This window comes from Acomys russatus, chromosome 5 (genome assembly GCF_903995435.1).
Source record: "Acomys russatus chromosome 5, mAcoRus1.1, whole genome shotgun sequence".
Classification (NCBI taxonomy): Eukaryota; Metazoa; Chordata; class Mammalia; order Rodentia; family Muridae; genus Acomys; species Acomys russatus.
In genome coordinates this window covers 11,747,924-11,760,009 of record NC_067141.1, presented here as the reverse complement: position 1 = coordinate 11,760,009, position 12,086 = coordinate 11,747,924, and the positions used below count along the sequence as shown (strand labels likewise).

At 45.7% G+C, this 12,086-nt stretch overlaps 1 protein-coding gene across 1 annotated transcript in view; it reads right to left on the bottom strand.

Moving 5' to 3' along the window:
- Nucleotides 1–7,876, bottom strand: part of LOC127188790 (deleted in malignant brain tumors 1 protein-like) — a 114,228-nt gene extending 106,352 nt beyond the window's left edge. Inside the window, exons 1-2 of the mRNA XM_051145095.1 lie at nt 7,813–7,876; nt 173–271 (exon numbers count right to left, since the gene is read on the bottom strand). Coding sequence (XP_051001052.1) covers nt 173–271; nt 7,813–7,876 — 163 coding nt within the window. The remainder of the gene's footprint in view (nt 1–172; nt 272–7,812) is intronic.
- Nucleotides 7,877–12,086: the final 4,210 nt, after the last annotated feature.

The window sequence follows — 12,086 nt, the reverse complement described above, 5'->3', positions numbered from 1 at the left end:
CTGCATTTCTGTCTTGTTAAGCACAGAGAACACTGGGGTGTGTTTCTGTCTGAAGATGAGGGACTCATCCTACTGAGTGTGGACTATCCATCCCAGGATCTTTGGTGTCTTTCCCCATACTCCCTTGCCCCATCCTCCTGCAGGCATGGCCATTTGTCTGGCTAGGGCTCACCATCTTGCTGTTCCATGGACATGCCTTGGACTGGGCTTCTCATCGGCCGTCCCTTCTCCAGCCTTGCACCGGATCCTCTGATGTCTCTCCTGTAACAAGCTGAGATGCAACCTCCATGTTAGAGCCGTGTAGGGACCCCTGAACACAGTCAACCCCATGGAAACCTCCTAGGCCTTGCTCCAAACCCGCCAATCCCCAGGCACAAGAGAGCAGGGCCTGGGGATCTAAATTTGCAGTCACCAGAATAGAGGTGCCAACAGGAAAGAACCAGTTTCCCTTAAGCCCCTGTTTTGGGATACACTTAGTCATAAAATTCCCTTTTTCTGTCAGTTCTGTGTTAATTTCAGTTATGTTGACAATTTGTCAGCCAGTATATTTCACTATGATTCTCTAGCAGTCTGTGGTTATGTTGGATTTCCTCTTAAGAAGTGACAGTTTATACATAAATTCTACTATACTCTTAGTTAATTCGGTGCTCCTAACATCGCTAAGACTATCTTTTCAAAACAAATTTTCTGTTAATTTTTTTCTATTCCTATTTTCATTATCTACTTTTTCTCATTTGGGAAGATCCTAAGGATTGTTTAGATCTTGAATTCACAAAATCTGCCTGCCTCTGCCTCCCAAGTTCCAGGATTAAAGGCCTGGTCCTGGTTTTTGTTTTTTAAAGGTATATTTGATTAATAAAGGTATATTTGGTTTCTACTCAGAATAAATATAGCAGGTCTTTGTTGTTGTTTTGTTTTGTTTTGAACTCCTTCCTGACTCTTCCTGGTCAGGAGCAATAACTTTTCCTAATGTCATTAATTGCAAGCCAGAACTGTCCCCTGCAACCCCCTCCTGGGAGCTACCTGTCCTTCAGCCCATATCTCTGCTTTAGCCACTGTGAGGTGACTCCCTGCTCAGCAGACAACCTAGAACCCAGGCCTATGGTACTATAGGGAAGGGCAATTTTGTAATAATTTGATCAATTGCCAGATGCCTGTTGGGAGAGCCAGCTGTGCTTTGACATTGGGTGATGCCCTGAAACGGATCAAAAGTGACCTGGTCCTTCTGTCCTCTTCACAGATGAATAACCAGATCAGGCAGCTTACAGACCACTGAGCAGAGGTATGATTTAGGCTGCAAGAGACTGCAGCTCTCTCTAAGGCTCAAGGAAGTCCAGAGTGGGTACTGCTGGCCTCTACTCAATGTTCATGGTGTTCCTTTTTGAGCACTGTCCAGCCCCTGATCTGAGCTGATTTGGAGAGACTCTGCCACAAAGAAATTAGGACACACAGAGCCAAGAAACTTTCTCAGACCCACGGCTGACAGGAGGCAGCGCCCATGTTTGGTTCTGGAGGATATTCAACCTCTCCCTAGTGTCATCTTCATCTTGTCCATGGTCCATGGCTTAGGTCCATCCCTTCCCAGCCACAGTCTTATTGACAGGTTGTCTTCCCCTCAGGAAGATGCCTCAACCTGTCCACTTCTAGCACATTTCTTGAACTACTAAAATTCCCACATATGAACATGGCCATTCAGACAAGACCAACCCCAAGTCATCAGCTGTGGTTCTAGATGCAAGTGGGCAAATTGGCTGAGGTAATACAAACTAACCCGAGTAAAGCAGGTGCTCTTTGCTTTACTGAAGACAGGAAAGCTGAACACCAAAGTCCTGGGGGTGCTAGCCATGCCGGCATTATTTGTTTCCTGAGATAATCAGTGAACCAGTGTCCCAGGGTCACAGGGGAGACACCCAGCAAGCTGTCAACAAATCAACTCACCAAACAAGGCAGTTTGAAATGTGGTTGCTCTTGCCTGTAAAATGGACCTCATTTTCATTTTGCTCATTGTCGGACCTGGGATCCCAGGAAGCATGTTTGTATGAGTGAGAGTGGGGAGAGAGGACCACTTTGTCCCTGGTAATATCCAATCATATTCTTCAAATACATTTCCTAAAGCTACGAAGTGGGGGAGTGGCCTGCTGTGCTGAAAATATGAATTATGGTCAGTGGGATACTGAGTAGAGCTGGAAGGTAAGTGGAGGCAGGTAGGGGAGGGGTTTGAGTGTTAAATCACAGGTGTTGGAAGAACAGGTTGAACTTCAAGGTGGGAGAGGCTAGAGGTGGGGAGAAGGGAACAAATTCCTGAACCAGTGGCGGCAGCGGGAGAAGAAAAGGAACGGTGTGAGAGAGCTGCCCTGGGTGACGGTGATGGGACTAGCCAACTAAGAAGAGAGAGAAGAAAGACCCAGAGCGCAGTCACAGGTAACGCTGGATGGGTTCTGCGAATAGATTGTCACAGGTCAGGAAGCAGATTGAGCCACTGGGGGAGAGTTATTAGAGGGACCAGTCTAAGATGAGACGGGCCACGGGGCCAAGGAAGAACAGATGGCTGAACTCAAAGATCCTAATCAGACTGATGCCATTGTCTCAAAAAAATAAAAGCTAGGACGATTTTCTCTAAAAAGAGTAATTCCAGGAAAGAGATGAAGGGAGAATAGGGGTAGGAGTGCAAGATCTGTGACCACTGGGCCAGAGTCTGGCTGTGGAGAAAGGGGGGGACTTCCATAGCAGGGAGGATCAAACCAACTGCTGGTCTGTTACCTTGTTCTTTGAGTCAGTATTTTACTATGTAGCCCAGGCTGGCATCAGACTTAGTGTCCTACCTCAACATCCCGAACATGGTAACGGGTGGTCACCATCAGGCCTAGCTGTCATCTCTGTATGGGGAGATGGGTGCTATCACGGGGGTCTGACCCTAGAGCCACACACAGGCCAAGAATACATGCACGCACCCTACACCAAGCTACGGCAGCTCTTGATCATTCATATGGAAACTGATGGGAAAATCTCCCAATCTGGAGTAATGCAAACTACAACTCTACATGTCTCCCAGCTAGAAGCTGTCCCCAACCCCTCTCTACAGAACTCCAGGGCAGCCCGGGGTGGGGACAAATGGTGTCTTGCCTGTTTGATTTCGAGTGTTTGGAGAGTGTTAGTTGGAAACATGAGTTAAGGAGCTAGGGATCATGGGAGATTTGAGGACTAGGCAAGGAGATAATGGATACTCTAGGCAGGAGGAGTGGGTGAGGGCGAGAGGCTTTCTTTAGGGTGGGGGAATAAGGAGAACGGTGTTTGAAGCAGGCTGCTCATGTGTGGTAAGTGTGTGTAAATGAATCTGAAACATGAAAGTGTACTTGTGAATAGATGAATGAAAGTATGTAGGAATGAATATGAGAGTGTGGGTGAATGTGTGTGAATATGTGTGAGAGGCATGTTAGCATATTTGAAAGAATGAACGTGTGTGTATGTGTGTGTGTGCATGCTCCCTATTATGTCAACTTGACACAAGCTACAGTCATCTGAGAGGAGAAAACCTTAACTGAGATTCAGTTGTAGGCAAGCCCGTTAGCCATTTTCTTAATTAGTGATGTGGGAGAGCCCGGTCCATTGTGGGTGGTACCATCCCTGGGCTGGTGATCCTGGGTTCTGTAAGAAAGCAGTCTGAGCCAAGCCCTGAGGAGCAAGCCAGTAAGCAGCACCCTCCACAATCTCTGCATGGCTCCTGCCTCCAGGTCCCTGCCCTGTTGCCATCGGTGGTAAACTGTGGGGCGGATCTCCAGAGCGAAATAAACCTTTTCCTCCCCAAGCTGCTTTTGGTCATGATGTTTCATCACAGTGACTGTAAAACCCTAAGGGAGACAGTTATGTGTGAGTATTTACAGCCCGATCCTCATTGCATTCGCCAGGGCAGTGTGACATTTGCTTAGCATTTACCCAGCCAGTACATGGGACGGCAGGGCAGGCACCTTTCAGCAGCATAGTCGCAAGAAGTATCAGTTGACCACGGTGGGATTTGTAGAGACTGCTTCCCTATTTACCTTGGGTAGTGTTGTGAACTGAAGCTTCCAGAAAAATAAAGACACTTGTGTTAAAGAGTATACAAGGCTGGCTAGAACTTCTCGACTGTGAATAGTCTGAAGAATCAAAATCTTCTGGAACTATTTTTAATCCCCTTGACAGCCATTTGTCACCCACCATCTGTATTGGACCCAGCATTCTTTTTGAATATCGAATAATCCCTGGAATATGTTCTTAGCAGACCCCTAGCTTCCACCAACTCAAAAGCTAGGACCGTCATCAGATATCACCTGAGACCTAGGCCAGAGATTTCCCCCTGTGTTAACACTGGCCTACACTATATCTCCAACAGCCCTCTTGTGGTGGCCACGAGGTTGCCCTGTGCATCTTTTGTGTGAATTGCCCCAGTAACACTTAAGGCTCCAGTGATCTGCACGTTCCACAAATCCCTTCTTTCAGTATATGACCTTCAGGGAGCTATACTATGTCCCTGGGTGGTTGTTCTTAGAAGGTCACACTGGTCCCATTGTCTATTAGGCTCTTGTGAAATTATCAAGAGGCTGGCAAAGCCTATTACACCAGATCCTGTCACTAATCCTTGGCTCCTGGAAGCTCAAGAGCACCCCCACCTGAAAGCTGTAGACTGACATAAACATTTCAAGGAGGGGCACGGCAAGAGCATGGGTAGAGATAGGAAGGTTGCAAAGGGTACAAAAATAAAGGAGGCACCAGGGGCTGGCGGTGCAGGGGGGCGGTGCAGGGAGGGGAGGGTCAGCCCTGTTGATAACAGACTTATATATAGTGTCTACCAAATCAGTTGAGCTGCACAAATTTCCTTCTATTTGCAGGACACAGGTGAAAAAATAATCCTCTTAGTTTTGTTTTGGGAGAAGCTCGTGGTCAGAGGGGGCCCAGGGTATGATGTTCTTGCTCATTGCTTTTCCATTCATGTTCTCAAAGACTTTAAATGGACCTCAATAGTGCTGGGAACCACATTCCAGCATGGGACCACAGAAAAAAAGTGTGTTCTCTGAACATGGAAGACAGTTCTAGCACATCGTAGGAGGTTAGCAAACTTCAAAGAGGACAGAGGTCAGGCAGAGAAGAGAGCTGAATGCTGTGGCAAGGTTATCAGTGCTTCATGAAAAGTAGCGACAGCCCTCGTTGGGACAGATTTTTATCATTGAAACATGAGGTTCACTAGGGTGAGAGGTGGGGCTCAGGGGAAGTTAGGACAAGGACCACAGTTGATTCTTGCATGGGGACCCACTTTGTTGTCCCCAGTGTTGGAAAAGGGAGCTGCCAGATGTATTCTTAAGAGAACCACTGAATTTGGGGGTTACTTCCCTCGCAGCTCTCAGATATTGTTAAACTTGTCCCCAATTGAAATGTATCTTTCCAATTCCCAGTCCTGCGTCCATGCTAAATCCTTTCCAGAGCCAATTCCAAACAGGCCTAGCCATACCCCAGAAGCACTTTCCAAAATCAGCCCCACCTATGGCTAGGGGCAGATCTTACCAGGAACTTTCTGGATTGGGCCAGAAGTCATTTTCATCAGTGCTTTGGTTGACATCCCCAAAGCCAAGACTGACTTTGTCTATGCTGAAGCCCAGCATCATTTTTGCCACAGGGGAGCTAGAATGATTAGGTAGGACTCTGAATTCTCTCAGAATACTACAAAAGTTCTTATGTGTCAGGCAACCCCATCAGTTCCACATAGCATTGGTAGAGTTCATGGGTCCTCAGTGTTTATCTCCACAGCTTGTTATTCATAGAGGAAAAAAAGGAAAGAAAAGAAAAGTTCCTTTTCTGCTATATTTGGAAAGTTGAATCCATTACTTTAAAATTACTACTGAGGGGCTAGGAGGTAACTCAGAGGCTAAAAGCATATACTACTCTTGCAGAAGACCCGAGTTCAGTTCCCAGCACATGTACTGAGCATCTCACAATTGCCTGTGACTTTAGCTCCAGAGGTGCTTACTTCTCTTCTGGACTCTGGGGTCCTGTACTCAGTCAGGCGCACATGTCCACATGTGGAAACATGCATACAACTAAAAGAAAAAGAAGGAAGGAAATAGCTACTGAAATATCGAAAGGTGGGAGATATCCTGACTTCTTAGGGGGAACTTGTAAAATGGAGACATCGTGGATAAGGGTTGCAATCTGAATCCAAGATTTAATAATTTTATCTCTTCATTTGAGATGTAACCCACAACATGTGTAACAGCAATTAGACTGGTTGAGCAGTTTCTGTGTCTGGGGGACCCTTCCAAACTTTTTACTAACATCATTTCATTAATCTCCCCAATAATCTCATGCATCACATCCTTTTGTAGGACCAGGCATAGCAGCATGGGGATTCAAAACTTGCTCCAAGTTCTTACGCCTGGAAAGGTAGGGCTTGAAGGTTCTAGTGGTTCCCAACCTTCCTAATGCTGTGACCTTTTAATAAGTTCCTCATGTTGTGGTGACTCCTAACTATAAGACTATTTTCATTGCTACTTCATAACTGTAATTTTGCTACCGTCATGAATCATAATCTGTGTTTTCTGATGGCCTTAGGTGACCCCTGTAAAAAGGTTGCTTGACCCCCAAAAGGTTATGACCCACAGGTTGAGAACCACTGCTCTCTAACAAGCATTCCCAGGCTTGAGTATTATAGGACATGTAGATTAAAAAGGAAGGCACACAGCATTCAAGAAATCATTAAATAATTCCTTATGCTCTAGTACAACTTAACTGTTTTCAATATTGGAAACATTGCATAAACATTATCTATAATCAAGTTATTTGTTTAATAAATATTTCCAAATATCCATTTGTATACTTTCTCACTTATACTCAAGTGAGAAAATTAAACGATAAAAGACTTTAATATTCCCCCTAAGCCAATGAACAATGATAAAAAATAATCAATATTATATAAATGTTTCTTTTTTTAAGATTTATTTTTTTATTATTTAATGCAGTGTTCTGCCTGCATTATGAGCTTGTAAACTAGAAGAGAGCACCAGATCTCAGTATAGGTGGTTGTAATCCACCAATCCTGGTGGTTGCCGGGAATTGAACTCAGGACCTTTGGAAGAGCAGACAGGGCTCTTAACTACTAAGCCATCTCTCTGGCCCAAATGTTTCAAGTTAGTACAGTCTCAAACGAAATTAAAGCCTGACTAAACATACTAATAGAGAATTCACATTAAGACCAAGACTATCAAAGAGGCCAATTTACTTTTCATAAAGTAGAGATTTTTCAGAATAGAAATCTTTATAAGTCAAATCCAGATTATTTTATGCCATATCAAATATTTCAAGACAGGGTGTTTTATTAACGTTTTCCAGATCCACTCAACACTAGAAGAGAAACGCCATCTCTAACTCAACACTCTTAGTGAATGCCAAACACCAAAAATATGAATGCATGACTCAAAGAGCACTTCAGAGTCCCTTACTGGCTCACCTTGGCCAATGGCCCTCTTCTCTATTTCCCTCCAGAATCCTACAAACAGGGCCAGTGTCCAGGAAAACAACTGACCAATGCTTTGTTCACAGAAAACAAATCTTCCATAAAATATTTGACTCCATGTCCATAAAAAACGGATGAAGGTGATGTGCGGTTGATCACAGCAGCATCTCGCCAGTGGTTGGATTATGTCCAACAGAGCAATCACTCCCTTTGTGTTGACTTGATTTTAAGCTGGTGCAGCAGAGGACAAGAGACAAATAGCCACACTTTCTCATTCTAGCCTGTCACTAGGCATTAGCTGTGTAAAGAGCCCTGGGACATTAGCTGTGTACCTGCTTCAGGTTGAATCGCAGCGTGGAAGAACAGCAGCCAAAGTAGGCGGGCGCGGCAGCCCATGTTGGGAAGGCTCCAGCTACTGACTAGCCACAAGTTCCAGCCTTATATTCTCTCCAGGCTCCCTGGGGGGAGTGGCCTGGCAACCTGATGCTCATCTTCAGCTTGAATTGGCAGGCATCTAGAGCCGGGCACAGCAGTGCATTTGCTTTGGCGTCTTGCATGCTTGCTCTGGGAAGCAAGAGTGATTTGGCCTGTTACATACATTCCATTAGAACAGTTGGAAGTTAAAAATCAGGGAGAAAGCATGCTAAGCAGTGTGCTGGCATCTGGCAAGCAGATAGAACCTTCTACGCCCTCAAGAGAAGCTACCAGGAGCCTAGATCCTTCCTAAGGTATCATTTCCTGTAGCATACGGCCATTTCCAATGCAAGAAGCCTCTTGAATCCTATTTATCACTCAGTGCCCATATGCTACCTCTCTCCTCTTCTTAAAATGCCCCATTCATCTCCAGTTGCTTACACTTACTCAACCTTCTGATCCCATAACACTCATTAAGAGTGCAATTTACAACACTCAGTGCATTTTGCCTTGGCTATCATTGCTTGCACTGCAGTCTGATTTCCTTCACTGGCCTATTCCAGTTTGCTCTGTGATAAGCACCAGGATCCAAAGCAACTGGGGGCTGGAGAAGGTTTATTTTATCTCGCAGCTTGTAGTCTGTCATTGGGAGAAGTCATGGCAAGAACTCAAGCAGGGCAGGAACTTGGAGGCAGGAATCAAAGCAGAGGCCATAAAGGAATGATGCCTCCTGCCTTTGCTGTCTTCTACAGCTCAGGACCACTTGCCTGGCGGTAGCCCCACCAAGAGTGATCTGGGCCCTCCCACATCAATTGTTAACCAAGAAAATGCCCCACAGGTTGGCCTACAAGCCAATCTGATGGATATAGTTTATTTCAGTTATGGTTTTCTCTTCCCAAGTGACTGTAGCTTGTGTCAAGAGGACAAAAACTAGCCGTGTGATGCCCATAAGCTTTATCAAGGTGGGGGTTCTCTTCATACTGTTGCCGTCTTATTTATAACATGCTCAGCACAATACCTTCTACTTAAATATCTGTTGGATTTTTAATTACAGCTTCCTTCATAGGTAATTTCTCTCTACCTGGAACCAATAACAACTTCTTCCAGAATCTCTAAGAATCCTCTGTCCCCGGTCTTCTGAGTCATAAGACATCTTCTAGAGCCTGTCTAACTTACATCTCTGCATATGAGCCAGGCAGAAAGGACTGGAATGCTCTTGGGGCTTGGGTCATGCATGCATCATGAAAAGCAATAGCAAGAAGCCATTCTCCAGATCTGAAAACCCTCATCTTACTTTCAAGGCTGTTCTGCTGGTTGGATGACTAAAATGTGTTGGTCACCATGCCCATTGGAAAGAGCTTCTGAGCCTCCAGTGTGTATACTGTGCTAAAAAGTGGCCAGCTCCACATGTGGTTAAGTCAAAAACAGGACCAAGTGCAAGAAGAGAGTCTGGGACTTGGGTTTATAGGTTGGGTCTTGGGGTTCAACACTTAGTTCAGTGGTAGAGTACCTGCTTAGCATGCAGGAGGCCCTGGGTTCCATCTCCAGCACTGTAAGATATAGAAATGAATGCTTTGGGGGAAAGCCTTTGGTCTTGTGCTGAACACTGTGATTTGATACAAATCAGCCTAGGTTCCCAGAGCCTCAGTTTCCTCATGTGAGAGAGGGGCTCATGGCATCTGCTAGGAGGAGAAAACTGGGATGTACAGAAGATGTGCACAGGACGCTAGCAAGAAGCTCACTGTCTCTCTTCTAGCGTTATTTTTTTGAGATGTTACTCTGTAGCCCCGGAGAGCCTCAAAATCATGGCAACCCTCCTGCTTCAGACTCCTGAGTCCTGGGACAACAGATAGGAACCACTTCTTCCGACACTACTTACCAATAGAAATCATATTTAGAGATTTTTTACATTTTTTTCCTCATAGATGTCAATGCTAATAAGTCATTGAATACATTCAAATTTGACCAAGCAAAATAAGGTACCAAGGTGGGGGTGGGGGTGGGGGTGGTTAATCAGGCATGACTGTGGTTAATACATTTACAGGCCACAGAGGATACCTGGATTTTTTTCTGGGTCTGCCTATCTTTGGAGATCTCATGAAGGAAGTAACATACAGAATGACACAGTGACATCTCTGAGAAGGCACATCCTTGCCAAGCACAACCTGGTGAATCCAAGACCGCCTCTTCTTTCTTTCCAAGTGTCAGGAAGCATCAGGCAGCCTGTGACCCTGGATTTTGCTTTTGTTCACACTGCCATTTGTGTGACTCATGTTTAATCATGTACAGTCTTCAGACATGATCATCCATCTGTGTCCATGCTTGCTGGGGCATCCGTGTCCCTCTGCAGCCCTAGGTGGGTGGAAGCTTGCTTGCTATCTTCAGCATCCTAGTCTTGGCTTCCACACCATGTTGGATGTAGCCTTCCAGCGTGCCCCACTGCCACCATGCATATTCCCTCTCCTTCCTCTGACTCTCTCAGACTTTCTGGAGAACTGGATGACTTCAGGGGCTACCCTGATGTCCCCTCCCCAGTCTCTTACCTTCACCCCACAGGATAACATAGTGCTCTGGCAAAAGTGGCATCTCCCAATTCAGACCCCCAACTTAGCCGTGTATTGTGATGTCCTGTGGGCATGAGAGACCTACCAGCGTCAACCGTTCATTCCGTCCCTGCCCACCAGACAGGAAACACATGACATTTATTCCATATGTTCCTTATTCTACGTCCTCAAACACTAAGTATGCTGCTTTTACTTTCTAGTGACATTGATCCAGATTCCACTAGGAATCTCGGCCAGAGTCACCTCATAGACTCCTGGGGGCCTCCCCTGTCCCTGAGATGCTCCTCCACCAATTTCCATTCTCTCTCCAGGCCCTCTCCACCTTCCTAACATCTGACCCCGACCCCTATTGCCCTCCCCGCCCCGTCTCCCACACAGTTCCCTCCAGCCAGCCACTTCAGATGTCTATTTTATTTCCTCTTCTGAGTAAGAACCAGCATCCTCCCTTGGGCTCTCTTTGGTTTCTTTGGGTCTGTGGGTTGTAGCATGGTTATCCTGTACATTATGGCTAATAACCACTTATAAGCTAGTACATACCATGCCTGTCTTTCTGGGTCTGGGTCACCTCACTCAGGATGGTCTTTTCTAGTTCCATCCATTGGCATGCAAATTGCTTTATGTCTTTCTTTTTTAATTGCTGAACAGCACTCCATTGTATAAATGTACCATACTTTGCCTATCCATTCTTTGGTTGAAGGACACGATGAAATTGGTATTTTTCAGCTTAGGCATTGTCAGTATATTCCCTCCGAAGTCTTTCCAGGCACGTGCCCTCTGTTGTGTCACCACCACCTCACTCATCACCACTTTGAGGACTCATCATAGGGTGGCGTGGTGGTCTACTCCACTTCTGCCTTTTCTTTTTTAAGTTTTTCATTCTATCACAGGAACTTTCATCTTTAGAAACATAAGTACGATTCTGAATCCCCGCACAATACTGAGTGCCTTGTACTTCCGCTGGCACTGTCCCCACTACTCAGTTCCACACATTTCAAAGCGACAGTTAGTCTAAAGTCAGAAAGTTGCTTCTAAATTCTTCTCGATGCATTGCTAGGCCCGTAGAGGGCCGTAAACAGCCGCCTCCCCAACCCTTCTCGCTTCTTCCACCTTTTTTTCTGCAGCTGCAGATACAGGCCAGTTGGTGAAGTCTTGCTGTGCTGGCATGAGGAGATAGCTAAATCCCAAGCACCCATGCAATAAACTGAGCATGATCCCCAAATCTATGGAGGTGAAGATGGGGGGATCCTTGAGGCTTGCTTGCCAGCTAGCATAGGCTGATCAGTAAGCCCTAGGGACTGGTGAGAGACTCTGCCTCAAAAAAACAAGGCGAACGGTTCCCAAGGAAGAGCACGTGAGGTTGACCTCTGCCTTCCACACGCAGGCACACACACATGCACTCAAACGGCATGCACAAATAACTAGCACACACATGGAGCACATATGCATGCACACAACACACACATGCATGCAAATGAATTTGTAGAAGTTCACATAACTACTTTGATAAAAATTTTAATGCAGGTGCAGGACATAGAGAAATCAATCTTGAGCTGACCAGGAAACTCTCCCTGCTGGTTCCACAGTGCTTCTGTCAGAGGAAAGACACATCGTCTTACCCATCACTGACC